Genomic DNA, 16,580 nt, shown 5'->3' with positions numbered 1-16,580 from the left:
CCTCTTAGCAGACTATTGACTTAGCCAGGCATTACCAGCACCTGTGAAACTGGGATGGCAAAATCTCTGACTGCTGCTTCAAGCTTTGCATGCAAAGTTGTTTGCTCTGGTAAGATGCTCTGACAGATTTAGAATGGCCATTTGTTGAAAAAAATAAAAAGAAAAAAAAAAAGGATAATATCTGCTTTATCAGGACATGCTTCCTGTATGCAATGAGGACTGAGCCAAGTGGAGTGAACATTACCATTTATTTTAACTGCAGGGTAACTTATTACTGAGTGTCATTCTACTCAGCATGCTCTTTTAATACTGATTATGCCAATAACTTGAGCAAATAAACTGGAAGTTGCTACAGCTCATTCTTTGGCAAAAGGTCATTCACCTCATGCTGTAAATAGTCCCACTAAAGAGGTGTGTTTTTTCAGGGGCTGGAGTGTACCTCACCTGTTGAACTGGCCTTCACACATGACTCAGGAGCAGAGTGAATCACAGCTCGTAGCATACCCAGAGCAGGAGCACAGGGAACCTTGTATCACACGGTGCTCGGAGGAGATGTCTTCGGATGACAGGGCTTAAAGAAGAAATGTAGCTTCCTCCCTGCTGGGAACTCCACGTTTCTGGTGAGTTAGCAGAGATTAACGGGCATTCCTGCTTCACTGGCTGCTGGGTTAATTTATAGCTATCTGTAAAGAAAGGCTGATTTATTTATTCCAGTTAGAAAGCTTGAATACTTGGAAATTTTTTGTGCAGGCAGAATTTTTAAAGAGAGACTGTCTGAAGAGCAAGTAAGAAGCAGGTTGAGGTAACTCCTGCATATTAAAGCAACCAAAGGAAAATGTGTAATATAACCTAGATTTGCTCTTTAGCTTTTTACTTTAGAGAGGTTAAAAAATAGCACAGACTGTCTTCTTGCCTTAATATTTTAAATAATAAACAATTCCTTGTGTTCCTTAATGGAGCTCAGACCTTAATGTACCTTTATAAACCATACCATCCATTTGCATGTCTGTGGTGTGACATTGTATATATATCCTCTATGAATCCCAAAAACAGGACATCCCACTTTAATACTCCATTTTAAATAACTGACCCATTTTAATGCAATCTGCTAAGATAGGACAACCACCAGAGAGAGTCTGGATGACAAGAGGAGAGTAATTTAAAAAGACTGATTTATTCTAAATGCATTGTCCCGTACTGTATAGTGAGTTTTGAATAAGGAGCCAAGAGGGACATTATCATCTCAACAGAAGCTGTACTTGATGGTCTTTCCAAAAGATTTCCCCCCATCTTTACTTAAACCAGTATAATACGTATCTAAAGACTTCTCATTTGCAGAATGAGGGCAAAATGTGTCTTAGTGAGCAACCTTGAATATCAGAGCTGACAAAAACCAAGCACAGGGTGGGCTCAGAGCACCATGTGCTGTGCCCTGGCTGCAGAGTCCACGTGCAGTTGTGGACGTGTGTGTTCCCACATGGCACAGCCAGCTTGCTGGGTTGTGCCATCCTTTAGAGCACCAACCCCTCAGCTCTGCCTTCTGCATGTGATATGTCTCAGACCTTGAAGGGCTTCCATTATGAGAAAGGTTTTTACCATTTAAGTGCTGAGATCAATGCATAGAGCAAAAAGCAGTCCCCTGACATTTTCCTGTAATATCTTGAGATTTCATTGAATGCTAGCAAAGCCCACAGATCCACAGAAGGATTTGAAATAGCATTGTTGTGTGATTCTTTGTTCCTGAAATACATAATACTGTACAGATTTTCAGCTTTTGATGTTAAAATCCCATTTGCAAGAAGAAAGAAATTACAAAGACGTTCAGGAGTCAATATAAACTCAACACAGGTAAAATGTTTCTTGAGAGGCACTGGCCTCTTTGTTCTTTCTGCCTCCTTCCATACGAGCATAAAATGCATGAGCTCTCTCGCATTTGAGCTTCCCCCATCGTACCCAAGCTGGGAAGCAACCTCAGAAAGGGTCTTGGGTGCCTTCAGAGGGAGAGGAGACCAAAGTGCACACTTGGAGTTGCAGAGGCCTGGATCTAAGGGCTCATCCCTGTCCATCAGCCACCAGAGTCACTGCTGAGATGTGCAGGCAGGGGAGCAATGGGGAAGAACATCCCCCACGCTGTCCCAGCTGGTCTCGTGGAGCAGTGCTTGCCCACATTGGGATGTGGGCAGCAGGGCAGAGCAGCTCTGTGGGGGGAGGCTGGAGGAGATGCCTTTAACAATCTCTTCCAGGCTGGAAGATCCAAACTCCTCAGAGCATGTCCAGCCCAGCTGTGGGAGTCACTGTTTTCTTACTGGGGAAGCTGGTGGTTTAGGCAGAATTCTGCTCAGCCTCCGCTGCAGTAGACACACTGACTTGAGAACACTTTGTTTTGTGGCTTTCATGAATGAAACTAATTTTGTTAACGTGATTTAGATGTAAAAGATCTCTAAAATAACAGAAGTTTTAAAGACTTTTACTTAAATGTCCTGTTAATGCACAATAACTGTCCATTCTGCTGCTGTGTTTTACCCACAAAGTTCTGGCCTCCCATGCCTGGGGAGATTTGGCTGCTGGTCACTACTTGATGAAGTAGTGAAGTACTTCGAGCAGCTTTCCAGCATCCCTGCTGTGCATAGACACCAGGAGGTAGCCCATAGCTTATGAAACACCTTAGGGGAAAATCAGCAACATGCTTGTCAAATATTCCTCTTCGAGCAAATGATTACTCAGAAGCCTTGCACAGCAAGATTTAACACATTCAAGTGCCACTTCTTATTAGGGTGTACCTGACTTGTAACTTATTTTCATTGGCAGCAAGAACTTATTTCCTCCTTTGTGAGGGGTGATCCATGTAAATAAGCTAAAGGTTGCCTGGATGGAAGGGTAATTGGCACACCTAACTGCAGGGAGCAGCTTTACCCGTATTTTCTGAAATACAAAGTGGACCATGTACTTGAGAGTCCCCTCCTCAAAGAATTGCTAGCAGGTGGTTTTCTGGCAGCAGGGAGCAAGCCTGAATGCCTGGTTAGCTATAAAATGTGAACTTTGAATTGTGAAGACATTGAGAATGGGGGAGAAATAGTAGCAATCATTAGGTCTATAACCGACAGGACAAATGCTTCCCTGAGGAGTCAGCAACAGTGCTGTTGACACGCCTGGCATAGTGGAACATGCTTGGGAGCAAGTTTCAGACAGCACCAGGCCACACAGCAAAGGCAGGTAAAAGCTGGGAGTATCAGACTGACGTAAAAGTCTTCATATAATAATTAATGGCCTGTGGGGCCAGAATGTCTGAGGGATGCATGTGTGTTGTGGTGTCACTGACCTGCCAGTGGGTGATGGCCAGTGAGCACTGGGCTGGGGAGAGCCACCTCAACGCCTCACCAAATCAGAGTGGACAGCCAGGAACCCCTGCTCAGGGCAGGTCCCTTCCAAGGACACTGAAGAACTAATTCGGACAAGCAGCCATAAAAGTTGGATTGATGCCTCTAATAAATGAGGGACTAAAGGTCAAGGAGGACTTTCTGTTTCCCTGAGGGATGGGAGACACCGTAACCTCAATGGCAAGCCAGCCTTGCCTCCTCCTGGAGCTCAGCCTTCCACTTCCTCATCTCCACACCCATATTCTGCCATCCATGGGTTGGCAATAGGTTGTCACATGCAAAGTATATGTTCTCTAGAGATTATAGCAAGGGAGCAAGCAGGGAAGCTTTGTTAGTTGGGGAGGGGCTGGCTCACAGCAGCTGAGCTCACATCTGTACAGGTTCACCTCAGCAAGGCGTCCAACCTGGGCAGCAGACGCTGTGCCAGACCCCCTCTGCTGTCACCTTGGTGGTCCAGGGATTTCTGCACCCTGTCCTGGCAGGTCAGACTCACATTCTCAGGAGGAAACAGATGCTGAAGTACATGAGATCCCCTCTCTGAAAAGAGCTGGAGTAGGGAGGGAAATCAGATTCTCTCTCAGCTCCTTTGTTTCTCTGTATTTTGCAGGCATCTCCACACTGAAGAAATACTGTGAAGGCGTGATCCATCCCACCTGCATATACAAATATGAAGTTCTTCTGGATAATCCCATTTTTCCTGCTGCAAGGTAGAGTCTTAGCTTAAAGGATAATGGTGTGGGTAAAGTAGGTCACATGTGCAAAGCCTTAACTTCCTAGAAATACAGTTTCTTTCTTTCTATGGGGCTATTTTCCTCAGTATACACCAGCAGCAGCCTGACTGAGCCAAGTAAAAAGTTGCACCCCAGTTCCACAACTGGGTGTCATTCCCATCTGCATTCTGTGTGTGTGTTCTGTGCTTGGGGTTGGCCACATTTATATGTTGGTTTCTTTGCAGACACTGAAGCTTTTTTGATAAAAAAAGCGAGAGTCAAGTTGTGTATACAAGCCAGCCTGATGAATAGGAATTTATTGCTGGAGGACTGCGGTCCAGAGTCAGATTTCCAGGACTGGTCTTGGCAAGGCAACTCTTTGGTGAATTGTGGCACACGGAGATGCCTCTGCTTGGTGGGAGATGAGGAATGTGGAAAAGCCCAATCAGCATTCTGAAGTCTTTGCAGCCCTGCTGCCTCACCATAATGGGGTCTGCAGCCAAAAACACTCTTCCCTTCCCACTGCATGAGATCAGGCTCAGGGCTGAGTTCTGCCTGCTTGGAGAGATGTGCTGGGCAACCCTGGGAGTGAAGGGGAAGGCCACTTCCAGTCTCAAGGGCTGCAGTGACTATTGCATCTTTCTCTTTCCACCACAGCTGAGGCAGAGCACAAGTACCTCCCAACCACCCTGGCCAGCACACACGTGGACGAGTTACACACAGCAGGCAACATTACCCTTCCACTGGGCTTGGAACTGGAACAGCTGGAGGAGCTGCTCTGGTTCTTCCGCAGAGAAGACCGTAAGTCCTATTGGTGCTCCTGGGCTGAGGCACAGTCCTTGGCTGTTAACTTTCTTGCCTAACAGAGATGCCTGAGGGCACTGCCTGAGGAGGTGATTTACCCCAGACACACAAACCCTCAGACTTGCCTCTGGAATAAGCAGGCCATAGGTGAAGACAGTCAGGAGGCTTTGCTGAGATAGTGTCTCTGGGGTTCAGCCTCTTTCCAGGCAGAGCCTGCCAAAAGAGCAAAGGTCTCTTGTGATTTTGGCAGGGTGGAGGGAGCAGATTGACATAGCAGCAGGTCAGCGTCATGAGGATCAACTTCAAAGCTACAAAAATCAAGGACAGAGCATCTTGGGTGTCCTCAGAAAACCCCTGGCCAGGCTCTATGGGTCACACTGTGCTGCCTGCTAACACTGCCTCTCTGCTTTCCCTCAGCCTCAACATGGAATTATTCCGTTCTTGCGCTTTCCCTCGCGACCATGATTTTGGGTCTTGTTCTTCTGACCATTAACATTGTGCGAAACAGGTGAGACAGGAAAATTTGAGAATCTTTTGGTGTGTGGTGGTGGCCTGAAAGCCTCCCAGCAAGCAGACACAGAATTTTGATAGGGTAGGACAAGCCCTGAGTGATGGGGAGAAGAGCAAAGACAAACTCCCTTTGAACCATTTTTTGTTATAAAACCTTGCCTGATGCCTGCTCACTTTGTGTTACTTGGAACAAGCCCCTTCTCTGGGCCCTGGATCGAATAAAGGTCTGCAGAGCTCTGCCCAGCCTAACAGGGCTGCTGGGAGGGAAGCGATGATAACTGTGGTGTGAGGTGCTCTCACCTAAGTACAGGGGGTTTGGAGTAGGACTCCCAGACTATCCACATCCCCACACAGTTCCCCGGTTGCTGCACGACCCCGCAGCTGAGAAGCAACTCGCTGTTTGCTAGGGCGCAAAAACTTAGCACTGTGTCAGAGCTGCCGTCTTCAGACGAGAGAAGCGCTAACGCTGCGAGCCTGCCTCGCTCTCCCTCTAGTGATGGCCGGCTGCGTGCTGCTCCTGGCGTCAGGAGCTGGGTGCTCTCCAAGTGTGAATCCCACAGCTGTGTGTGCTCAAACACTTCAGAGCACTTACCTGGCACAGCTCACCTGGCGGCGTTTGCCCACAAGCAGCTGGCGTGTTCCAGGAACACGGTGTAAATTGATGGCTGTGACCCTCACCAGGCTGGGTGCCCTCAGATGTGGGCTGGGCTTGCTGCTTCACTCTGTGTGTCTTTGTTGTGCCTTCCCTGCAGGAAAAGGAAGATCCTTGTGAATGGAGAAGCAGCACAAACCACACAGGAGGCTGACCTCGATGCCAAGCAAGCCCTGATGCCTGTGCAGGAATACAGCCCGGCTGAGCCACTAAAGCAGCAGCCAGGGCCCCAGGACCAGAGACCAGGGGATGTGATGGTCCAGTGGAAGGACGGGACTGTCACGTCCCTGTACAAAGAGATGTCTGAGGAGGCCATATAGTGGCAGCTGGAATCAGCCCATTTAGGCCTTAAGGAGGTTATCAGAATGTCTCAATTCACAAGGGTGCAAGTTTACAAATGCAGTTTAGCCTGGAGAAAGATAAGGGTGAAACAAGAAAACAGCAGAGTTGCACCTGCAGGAGGGGCTGTGGGCTCAGCTCCTGCCTGGCTGGTGTTCCCCCACTGCTCTGGCTGTTTCCAGCCTTCCCTCCAGTGCCAGCTTCATCTCCTCCCTCAGGGGCTGAAGGGTAAAGCAGGTTAAAGGACCTGAGCCAGGGAAGTAAGTGGGAAGCTTGGCCTGCAGTCAGCCAGGGAAAGCACCCTCACATCCCATCAGGAAAACAGCAACACTGAAGCTGAGACATTTTTATTCTTTTCAGTATCCTCTTTATTAAAATACTTTCCAAAGTAGTTGATCAAAATGCCATATTGAATCTCTCTGTTGGTAAGGTCATATATATATATATATGGCTATATGTACAAATATACACATGGATATTTTACTCTACAAGGTAACTGCAACTCCAGGGAGAAGCAGAACATTTAATCTGATAGAGCACCTGAAACCAAACATCCAGCCCTTGACCCTGGCTCAGGCACAGGTAGAGCCTGTCTGCTCCAGGATTCCCTTTGTGTCCTCCACTGGGCACATGTAGAAGCCATGAAATAATTTAGGACATTACTGGAAATACATCAGTCTTTTAAACACAGGCTTTGCAGACCATGTTCTTGTCAGCAAAGCATCTCTTTGCAAAGACTTTGGAAAGGGATGCTATAGTGTAAAAAGTTGAGCAAAAAAGCAGCAATTTTGGTGTGACTTGGCTTGATGTGTGGGTATCAGTTTCAGGCCACCTGAGGCCTTTAAGCAGCTGAAACAGTATCTGCACCTTTTTTATCTGGATTAAAAAAAAAAAATAATTCCTCCTACTTATTGCTTAGTCGGGGACCTGTGGGATGAATGAGATGTGCCTCCATGCTGGATTAATGATTAGTTCCTCATTCCTGGGCTCCTGTAGCTGTGGGCCAGGTGCCCAAACTGGCTGGTGACCATGGGGTTGGCCCATCCCCTCCCAATGGTATCCACAGCTCTGGCTCCTCTGGGAGCTGCTGCATCCTCACAGAAAACTGGGCTGGCCCCAGTGGCAGTAGCAGGACAGGGTGCAAACACCACAGCAGCACCGGGCAGGGGCAGGCAGAGTGATGCCACAGCCCATGTCAGACCCTTGGCACTCTGCCTGCTCGCCAAGTTGCCACTGCTGGCTTTGCCACAGCATGGAGACCGGGGCCACCGTCTGCCAGCAGCTGCTGCAGTGCCTGTGAGTCCATCATGGAAGGTCCCAGCTGCTGTGGAGCTGGGGGGATGGATGAGGGTCTCTCTCTCTCCCTCTCTGCAGCCTACAGGGATGTGTCCTAAAATATCTTGAAGCCTTTCAGCAAGGTGAGTGTGGGAGCCTTCCTTTTGCTCTGAGCCCGCGAGGACTTGACGGTGACCAGCTTGGCCTGGGCCACCGAGGGGATCTCCTTGTAGTTGACAGGGGAGAGGGTGTTGAAGGTGCAGGTGGCCAAGCTGTGGTGGGTGGGCAGGGCTACCGGCGTGGCCACGGGCGGGCAGGGCCGCTCCTCGGAGATGAAGAGTGGCCGCACGGGAAGGTTCCACTCCGCCTGGCGCCGCACCTCCCGCACGGCCTCGTGGAAGACGTGCTGCACCCGAGTGAAGTCCTGGCATGCTGACACCTCATGGAAGAGGCACCCAAACCTGCTGGCGAGGGACATCCCTTCTGCTGAGAGCACCTGCCTGGCGAGAGGGGAGGGGATGGGTGCAGGATCCCTTGGGGCACAGCAGCCACCCGAAAAAGGTGCAGGTAACAGATCGTGCATCCCACGCTTCCTTTCCAAAGAGCACCAAGGTAGCACCTGCCCATCCCTGCCCTGGGACAAGCAGGTACATGAGTCCAAAAGAGTTTTGCCTTTCCCAAAATCCCAGAGTAATGGCCTCTGTGTCCCTGGGGAATCACACAGCTTCTCCTGTGAGGGATGTGTTCCAGGAACCCAGGGGCGAGTGTGATGACAGTGCACTGGGAAGCAAGGAGGAGGATATGGGGCAGGTCCTTGCTCTGGGGAGGGGGATACCTCCATCGTGGGAGCAAGAGGGTTCCAGCAATGCACATGACTCAGGGGCCCGTGGGACCACAGAGCAGCACAAAAGGCCAGAAAAACATATTGGGCACATCCAGTCCTGGCAGTGGGGCTGGAACTAGAGGGCTCCAGGGAAGGGAAGGGCATGTCCAGAGGGGCTCCTCTGGCTCAAGCCCTGCAAGGGATGGTGACGCTGCCTCACCACTCAGCCAAAAAACATCCTACTGAAAATATCAACGGGCTCAAAATAAACACATCAGCCCTCGGGCAAGAGAGCAGAAACTTCAGGGATGTGGGAGGATGTTGCAAATACTAATGGGGGTGGAAATGCCCGTGAAAAATCAGATTTGGGCTTTGCATCCCAGCAGGAGGGATGGGGATGTGTGAGCTCTCTCCCACGGGGAGCAGGCAGCCTTACCGCGTGCCCGGTACCTGTACTGCTCCATGTCCAGCTTGTTTCCCAGCAGGAGCACGGGGCAGCGGCGCTGGCAGCCCCGCGCGTGCAGGGCGAGCACCTCGAGGTAGCGCTGGCAGCCCTCGAAGCTCTTCCTGTTGTCGATGCTGTAGACAACCAGGAAGGCGCTGGCCCAGCACAGGTAGCGCTCGCAGTTCCCGGGGCCATCCTGGGGGTGAGAGGAGTGCCTGAGCTGCAGTCCAGTCGTGGTCAAGCCATGGTCCAGCTGGTCATCACCCCCACAATGCCTTACCTGGTCAGCAGTGTCCATCACCTTCAAGAGCACAGGCTGCTGGTCCACCAGCTCCTCTGAGGAGTAGGTGTCCTCTGCAAGAAGGGTGGTTGTGAGGATGGGCTGGCACATCCTGTCTTCTTCAAAGGCAAGCAAAGCCCAGGATGCTTGGGACACCATGGGAAAATTTCAGCCCTGATGAGGAGCATCCTCCACCAATGCCTCCCACCTTACTCCTTCCTGAGACAACTTTATTTTGGGGGACTGGTGGTGATGTTGCTGGGCAAGCCTGGCTAGGAGTGTTTATTTCTCCCCACGTGCTGCAAGTGTGGGCTCCCACAGGAGAAGGAGGGAGGGGAAGGAGCTTGGCACAGCAATCACTGCACCCAGGCCTCAGCCCTTATCTAAAAGCCATGGCCTGATGAGATAAAGCAATCTGGAGGCTTGACATGAGACTGTTTCCCAATAAATCAAGTGAGAAGAACAATCCTTTCTTTTGGAAGGAGGGCAGGCAGGGAGAGCAGTTGAGCCATTCCCCCAGGAGAAAGATGCTTTCTTTGGGCCAGCTTTTAACGGATGTGTTTCGGAAAGGTTTTGACGTGGGAAGATGAAACCACATTCCCAAAAATATCTGAAGAAGAAAGGATTTATCCTTCTTTCTAAGAGTCACTGAATTATTAGGGGCTGGAGTTGGTTCTTGGACAAGGTCCATATCTCCTTAATGTCCCTGATAAATCATTTATGGTTCTTCCCCACAGCCTGGAGTCAGGCCTAGGAAAATAGTTATTAATTTCTCAAATGAGTGGAAAAAAAATGCCCAGAACTGCTCACTGCAAAACTCAGCCCCAGGGTCGCCTGCTGTGCACCCGTCCTCATTTCCTCAGCCTTTTCCCTGCCCAACAGACATGAGATGCTCCTCAAAGAGCCTCAAGAATTCAGCTTTTGGTTTTTTGGGGGCAATGCGAGGAGCCAACATTCCCATGGTAAGTCCCCCCAGAGATGTCACTGCTTTCACCTCTGTTTTAGCAGACGGTTTTGGGTCAAATCCAGCCCTTCTTGTTGTTTTTTATATAATTTTGGGTGGGTTGTTTTTTCTTTCTCCTTGCATGCCACATTCATGGGAAACGTGGGAGTTGGGAAGGATGCTCCATGGGATAAGAACGTGCCTTACTTACCCAAGTTGGGATCATATTCACTGATGAACCTCTTGGTTAGAAACTTCACGGTCAGAGCTGCAGGAGGTGAAAGAGGCAGGTGAGGCAGGTGTCCCCTGACGGCAGCCGGCAGCTCCCCGATGCCCTGCCCTGCCCGTCTCACCTGACTTGCCGGCCCCTCTGCAGCCCAGGATGGCCACGTTGCACTCGGGGAGGGAATTCTGGGGCGGCCGCTCGGTGCTGGCTCGGGGTTTGCCGAACATCGAGGACATCCTCGGTCCTGCGGGAGAGAGCGGGGGGACATGGAGCACCCGCTGCCATGTCGGATGGGAACCTTCTCACTGCCTGGCTCGTGCGTGTCCCAGCCTGGGGGAGAGAAGGGCTCAGCAGCACCAGGGTGGGAGATGCCCTCTCTTCCATCCGCATCCTGGAGCCAGGCTGGCATCCTCATCCCACAGTGGCGGCCAGCACCCCACCGAAAGAGAAGGACCCCCCCAGCCCTCTGCCCACCCATCACACCCCAGAAAGAGAAGAGAAACGCAGCCTCCCACCTTAAAACCCACGGCCGGAGGGGACGCGGGGTTCTCCGTGAGCGCGGGGCCGGGGCAGCGGCGGCCCCTGCACGGCCGGGGCTGCGATGAATGAGGCAGGCGGAGGCGAGCGCGGCTCCCGCTGCTCGGGCTCCAGCCAAACTCCTTGTAAGGAAAGCTGCCACGCCGCGGGGCTGGACACGCTGCCCCGGCCACCCCGAGGACAGTCCCCCCAGGCAGAGCACACGCCGGCACCCCGAGCTCTCCTGGCTTCGGGCAGGGACCCCCGGGCCCGAGACCGGCAGTGCCTCGCCTTGGTGGCCACCTCGCCGTGTCCCGATACCTTCGTGAGCCCTCAGCTCCTCGCCGTGTCCCCAGCAAGCCCAAACCTGGTCCCTCTGTCCTGTCTGAGGACGGCAAACTCATCACACCTCCGGCAGGCAGGAGCAGCATCCGGAGCTGCCTGTCCAGCCATCCTGCGCACCACCTGCCCGGCTCCTTCGGACGCAGTTAAGCACTGACACCTTCTGCTCCCGGCAGAGACTTTCGAGGCAGAGGAATACCCTTTTCCCAACCAAAAGACTCGGTCCCAAGAGGAAGGGGGAGCCCGGGGAGTACTCACCAGTGCCCGTACCAATCCATCAGCCGGCACCCAGTGGCTCTGAGCCCGAGTAGGTGGCGGAGGCTGAAGTCAGCGTTGTCATGGTGATCACAGCCATTTGGGATAGGGCTCAGTGCCCGGGACCACAGGATAAGGCCCCTGGGCCGGCCCCGAGGGACTGCGGGAGGGGCCATAGCCGAGGCTGGGGGGATAAGGCTGCTCCGTGGCCATGCGGGGCTGCTGCGCCCTTGGGAATATTGCCCGTTAATACAGGCAGGATATTTTTAAACCCTCCCAAAATAAGTCTGGGAGTGTGGAAGTCCCTGCAAGCCCCAGGGGTGGGGAGGATGGGGATCACGGGGATAACTCCCCTGCAGGAAGCAGAGCCCCTCTGAGGACCCGTTACCCCAGACCCCCTTTGGTCACAGGTCTAGGGTGCTTAAAAGCAATTGGAACTAAACATGGTATTTTAAGCTGGATATCCATGAGGATCGGTGACAGTGGCGCAAGTGCAAAATTCTCCCATTCTCCCCTAAACTCAGATTTCTGGGGGAACCTGCTGTGGCCATGACTCTGAGGCAACAGCTTTGCCATCATGCACTGCCTGGAAAGTTCCCAGATGCTGGGATGAGGAGGTTAAGGAAGGAGCAAAAAGACCTTCAACAGGATGAGCTGCTCAGGTTAAATTTTTCATCAAAAGAAAACACCAGCTGCAAACTAGTCACAGGTAGTGATGGGGAGATCCAGGAAGGAGCCCCCAGGTGAGCCCTGATGTCAGCCTTCCTTGGCATCCCATGGCAGAGCTGAAATGGAACTTCGAGCCAGAAAAATCTGTGATTAGCACACAAACAAGTGATGTGCCACAAATAACACTTTTCCTCACTCTCAAGCTCTGTGTCAGTAAACAGGGGTTTATCTCTTCCCGCAGCCAGGTATTATGGGGAGCTGGGCAAGCCCTGAGGCCAGAGGGGAGGTTTTCTGGTGACAAGAGGTTGCTGCACTTCCTTTTTCTCACAATGAGATTCCCCAGGTGAAAAAAAATAGTGTGGCCAGATGTTCTTCCCAGCCACACAAGTATTGCCCTCCCCAGGATGGGGCACTGTTCCTTAGGGCATCATAAGGAGGATCCCTGAGAGGGGAGAGACCAAAACCCAGTTTCTCCTGAGTGCCTGGGCATACTGCATGGGATGATCCAGGCACCTCTGCCATGCCCAGTGCTGGCTGGTGACACTGGAACCCTGCCTAAGTTTGTGGGGGCAGCTGAGCCTGGTGGATGCCTTTGAAGGGCCCTGGTCACGAGCTCAGCTATCTTTAGCCCAAGGTATTTATATTACAAGGCTGCTGGGCAGTGCAGCAAAGGCATCAAAGGGTGGAGAAGGCCCGAGGGGGCTGTGCAGGGGCACAGCACGGAGGGGCATCGGGTGCTCCCCCACCCCTGAGAGCTCCTGAGGTCCCAGGTGAGGATGACCCCAGAGGAGGAAGGCTCCCAGGCCGGACCCCCGGAGCGGGTGCGTATCCGGGTGGAGGAACAGTCATTCTTGGTGGAGAAGACCTTGCTGGTGGAGAGCAGTGAGTACTTCCGTGCCCTCTTCCGCTCGGGCATGAGGGAGAGCACGCAGGAGGAGATCGGCCTGGGGGAGCTGAGTGCAGCCGGGTTCCTCGCCATGCTGCGGGTGCTGGCGGGCGAGAGGCCCATCCTTGGCAGCGAGGAGACCTTCCAGGCAGTGGAATGTGCTGCCTTCCTGCAGGTGAAGCTCTTGGCCAAGTACTTGATCCACTCCATCAACTCTGACAACTGCATCCTGCTGTACCAAGCCGCTGCCATATTCGGCCTCCTGGATCTCTTCCACTGCGCTGCACTCTACATCAGGGACAGCTACGCCGAGCTGGAGGAGTACCTGGACTGCCTCTCCGATGATCTGCTGGCCTACGTGGAAGCCCTCCTACCCAGCACCTTTGTGGCAGTGGGAGCCCACACACCCACCTTCGAGTTCTTGGAGGACCTCTCCAGGACCATCTGCTACTTGGACGAGGAGACCAACACATGGAGGACCCTCTCCTGCCTTCCGCTGAGCGCCAGCACATTCCTAGCCGGCATGGCAACCATGGATAATAAGATCTACATCGTGGGTGGCGTCTACGGGGCCAACAAGCAGGTGGTGGAGAGCAGCTTCTGCTACGATGCTGATGCCAATGCCTGGAGCGAGTTCCCCAGCCCTCACCAGCTGCGCTACGATGTCAGGCTGGTGGGCCACGAGGGCTACCTCTACGCCATCGGCGGCGAGTACGAGAAGATTTCACTCAAGTCCGTGGAGAGGTACGACCTGGCCTCCAGCACCTGGACGTTCGTCTCTGACCTGCCGCAACCGAGCACGGCAGCGCCCTGTGCCCAAGCCTTGGGGCAGATCTTCGTTTGCTTGTGGCAGCCACTGGACACCACTGTCATCTACGAGTACGAGACCCAGCAAGACGCGTGGCTTCCCGTCACCGAGCTCAAGCGGCACCAGAGCTACGGGCACTGCATGGTGGCCCATCGTGACAACCTCTACGTCATGCGCAACGGCCCCTACGACGACTTCTTGCGTTGTGTCATCGACTGCTTCAACCTGACGTCGCGGCAGTGGAGCGCCCTGCCCGGGCAGTTCATGAACAGCAAGGGAGCTCTCTTCACCGCCGTCGTCAGGGGTGACACCATCTACACCGTCAACAAGATGCTGACGCTGCTCTACTCCGTGGAAGAGGAGACCTGGAAGCAGAAGAAGGAGCGGGCAGGTTTCCCACGCAGCGGCTCCCTGCAGACCTTCCTCCTGCGGCTGCCGAGACGTGACCATGACATCGCGACGTAGCTGGTCCCCCATCCCATGTCAGGATGCTCTCCTTGCACATGGCCTCAGCTCTGCACTCACTGCTCCCCTGGGCTCCTCTCCTCCTCCATGGAGTTGTGCTCAGGTCCAGGGATGCATCATGTTGGACCATGGAGGTGACATTAGACCCTGCCAGAGGGAAAGGGCAGCTCCTGTCTGCCTCTTCCTGCCCTGCACGGGCACAAAATCCTGTTATCCATGAGCTCACAAGCCAGCTGTGTGAAGGACATTGTGGCTTCTGCAGAGGACAGATACCATAGAGATGCAAACATGGGATTTATTTATTCTGACTGCACTCTGAGGGTGTGCAGCATTCCACCTCCTCTCTGCCTTGATGGGAAATCATTCATTACATGCCGGAATTAAAAGGAAAAGCTATAGAAAAGCTTCTCATTGCTGTGTTTTACATTTACTCTTGCGGGTTTTTTCCTCCTGTGCTTCTGAAGGAAAATACCTCCTAACAGGGATCTGTGTCAGGACTCGTTTCTGCCCCGAATGCTTTTTCAGCTGCAGCTCAGTTTCAGAGCCTTACGTGGGAGTGCGGTTCCCACAGAGCCCCGCACTCCCCTGGGAATTCTCTGTGGCTGCAACGGGGTCCTGGGAGGAGGAGGGGAGATGGGGAATGAAGGAAAGCAGCTCCTGGGCATCAGGTGCTTAATGTGCCAAGGGTTTTCTGGGACCTGGGAACATCAATCACCCCCCTCAGGCCCCGGCACAGACCCAATGGGGTGGCAAGTGCTGGTTCTCACCAGAGACTTGCTTGAGCCAAGTCAGGGTCTTTTGAGGACATGGCAAAGCTTGGAAGTACAGAGAGTGCCAAAAGGGAATGAGGGCTAGGGAGCCATTACATGGTGATACCAGGCTTGCAGAGCTCCACAGCCAGAGGAGCTGTTCCCATCAGATCCCACTGCCTGAGCCCTCAACACCAGCTCTGGGGATGGCTGAGGAGCACAGAGCTCCCCTTTGTGACGACAGAGACCAGGGCAGCAGCAAACCCAGACCCCAGCTCAGCTGGTTTCCCATCCATGGGGCAGGCTTTGGGCTGCCTGTGCTGTCCAGGCCGGGAGGGAGCGGAAGGGATACCAGCTGGGATGCCTCAATATCTCCGCTGCTGATCCTCGTCAAGTTCTCAGCATTTTCAAAACAGTTCCCGCATTTGAGAATAAACCCACTCAACGCAACTGCAAACCAAAACAAACCAGAAAACCCCAGCTTGCACCCATCCACTGGATGCACCTTGTCCCCATTTGCTCTCTGCCACTGGGGCAGGCCACCACCCCGATGTCACCCATGAGGGGACTGCTGCTGGTGGAGCTGCAGGTCTGGCGGTGGCACGGGGGAGGCAGGGGACACTGACAGACCCGTCCCAGCTCTGCACTGTGGGCATTGTGAGCTGAGCAGCATTGCAGTCCCCAGGTGGAATGTTACAGCAGCCCATCAAATCAAATCATTGTCCCCTTCCCAGACAAAAGCAATTACTATTTCACAGAATTCACAGAATTCTGTGAATTAACATTTCACATTGTCTTCTCCTGAGAGCAGCACATGGAAACACATTGCTTTAAAGCAATTTTAAGCTGAACAGCTTAAACATCCATTAAAATGAAGTTAAAATAACTCTGTTACTAAAATATTTATGTTGGGCTCCTGTGGCCAACCCTAGACCACAGAACTTGGCAGGCTCACCCCTACCCTCCAGCTCCAACAGCAAGTGATACAACCTCCTCCCCACCTCTACATGCTGCTTCTTGACAGTTCAGGAGTTTACAAAGATATTTGTCAACAAAATGCAAAAGGTTTTAAGATTTTTAAGTGTAGCACTTGAGGGAAAGTGTGAGTCTTGGCAGGCAGCTGAGTATGGCATGGATGCTCCCCAGAGCCATTTGTTGCATCCATCAATCCAGGCTGTGATCCAAAAAGAAAACCAAGATAATTTTAGGTACAAAGGGAGGAAAAAAGATACATTTCTTACCTCTGCGAGAAATGATCCAAGATCCAGGACCAAACAAACCTGGATGGAGGGTGAGAAGCTGCTCAGCCTTTGCACAGTGAGTTGGCACAATGCTGCCAGTGCGCTTTGCTCCACCAGAATTCAGCACCACTGGCACCAGCACAGCACCCTTATCTTCTCCTTTCCATCCTCACCGTGTTTGCTCCGCCAAAGATCACAGTTGGAGGCGACGCGATCTGCCTAATCACAGCTTAACCTTTTGCAAGTCTCGTTTTTAAGGTGACAT

At 52.5% G+C, this 16,580-nt stretch overlaps 3 protein-coding genes across 6 annotated transcripts; 2 read left to right on the top strand and 1 right to left on the bottom strand.

Moving 5' to 3' along the window:
* Positions 1-531: 531 nt before the first annotated feature.
* Positions 532-6,783, top strand: SLC51B (solute carrier family 51 subunit beta). The gene is made up of 5 exons (XM_053955277.1): positions 532-620; positions 3,985-4,084; positions 4,745-4,888; positions 5,309-5,399; positions 6,154-6,783. Exons 2-5 carry the CDS (start codon positions 4,045-4,047, stop codon positions 6,371-6,373), a joined length of 495 nt encoding a protein of 164 aa, XP_053811252.1. The 5' UTR covers positions 532-620; positions 3,985-4,044; the 3' UTR covers positions 6,374-6,783.
* A 51-nt stretch (positions 6,784-6,834) lies between these two features.
* Positions 6,835-16,453, bottom strand: RASL12 (RAS like family 12). Of its 4 annotated transcripts, none has more exons than XM_053955276.1 (6): positions 16,316-16,453; positions 10,512-10,628; positions 10,370-10,426; positions 9,216-9,289; positions 8,941-9,131; positions 6,835-8,167 (listed from the first exon to the last, which is right to left on the bottom strand). In XM_053955276.1, the coding sequence occupies exons 2-6, from the start codon at positions 10,618-10,620 to the stop codon at positions 7,783-7,785; spliced, it is 816 nt and encodes a 271-aa protein (XP_053811251.1). In that variant the 5' UTR covers positions 10,621-10,628; positions 16,316-16,453; the 3' UTR covers positions 6,835-7,782. The 4 variants fall into 4 exon arrangements, with proteins under 4 accessions (XP_053811251.1, XP_053811248.1, XP_053811249.1 ...); XM_053955273.1 differs by lacking the exon at positions 16,316-16,453 and adding an exon at positions 11,501-12,095; XM_053955274.1 differs by lacking the exon at positions 16,316-16,453 and adding an exon at positions 10,900-10,966.
* KBTBD13 (kelch repeat and BTB domain containing 13) lies at positions 12,089-15,945 on the top strand. The gene has a single exon (XM_053955267.1). The coding sequence runs from the start codon at positions 12,943-12,945 to the stop codon at positions 14,323-14,325; it is 1,383 nt and encodes a 460-aa protein (XP_053811242.1). The 5' UTR covers positions 12,089-12,942; the 3' UTR covers positions 14,326-15,945.
* Positions 16,454-16,580: the final 127 nt, after the last annotated feature.

This window comes from Vidua chalybeata, chromosome 13 (assembly GCF_026979565.1).
Source record: "Vidua chalybeata isolate OUT-0048 chromosome 13, bVidCha1 merged haplotype, whole genome shotgun sequence".
NCBI lineage: Eukaryota > Metazoa > Chordata > Aves > Passeriformes > Viduidae > Vidua > Vidua chalybeata.
This window is presented reverse-complemented; position numbering and strand designations above follow the sequence as displayed.

Coding starts and splice junctions, on each gene's coding strand:
- SLC51B (XM_053955277.1), top strand. CDS start 4,045: ATGAAGTTCTTCTGGATAATCCCATTTTTCCTGCTGCAAG. Junction 4,085..4,744: donor CCCATTTTTCCTGCTGCAAG/GTAGAGTCTTAG, acceptor TTTCCACCACAG/CTGAGGCAGAGCACAAGTAC. Junction 4,889..5,308: donor GTTCTTCCGCAGAGAAGACC/GTAAGTCCTATT, acceptor GCTTTCCCTCAG/CCTCAACATGGAATTATTCC.
- RASL12 (XM_053955276.1), bottom strand. CDS start 10,620: ATGTCCTCGATGTTCGGCAAACCCCGAGCCAGCACCGAGCGGCCGCCC. Junction 10,427..10,511: donor CAGAGGGGCCGGCAAGTCAG/GTGAGACGGGCA, acceptor CACCTCCTGCAG/CTCTGACCGTGAAGTTTCTA. Junction 9,290..10,369: donor TGAATATGATCCCAACTTGG/GTAAGTAAGGCA, acceptor CCCTTCTTGCAG/AGGACACCTACTCCTCAGAG.
- KBTBD13 (XM_053955267.1), top strand. CDS start 12,943: ATGACCCCAGAGGAGGAAGGCTCCCAGGCCGGACCCCCGGAGCGGGTG.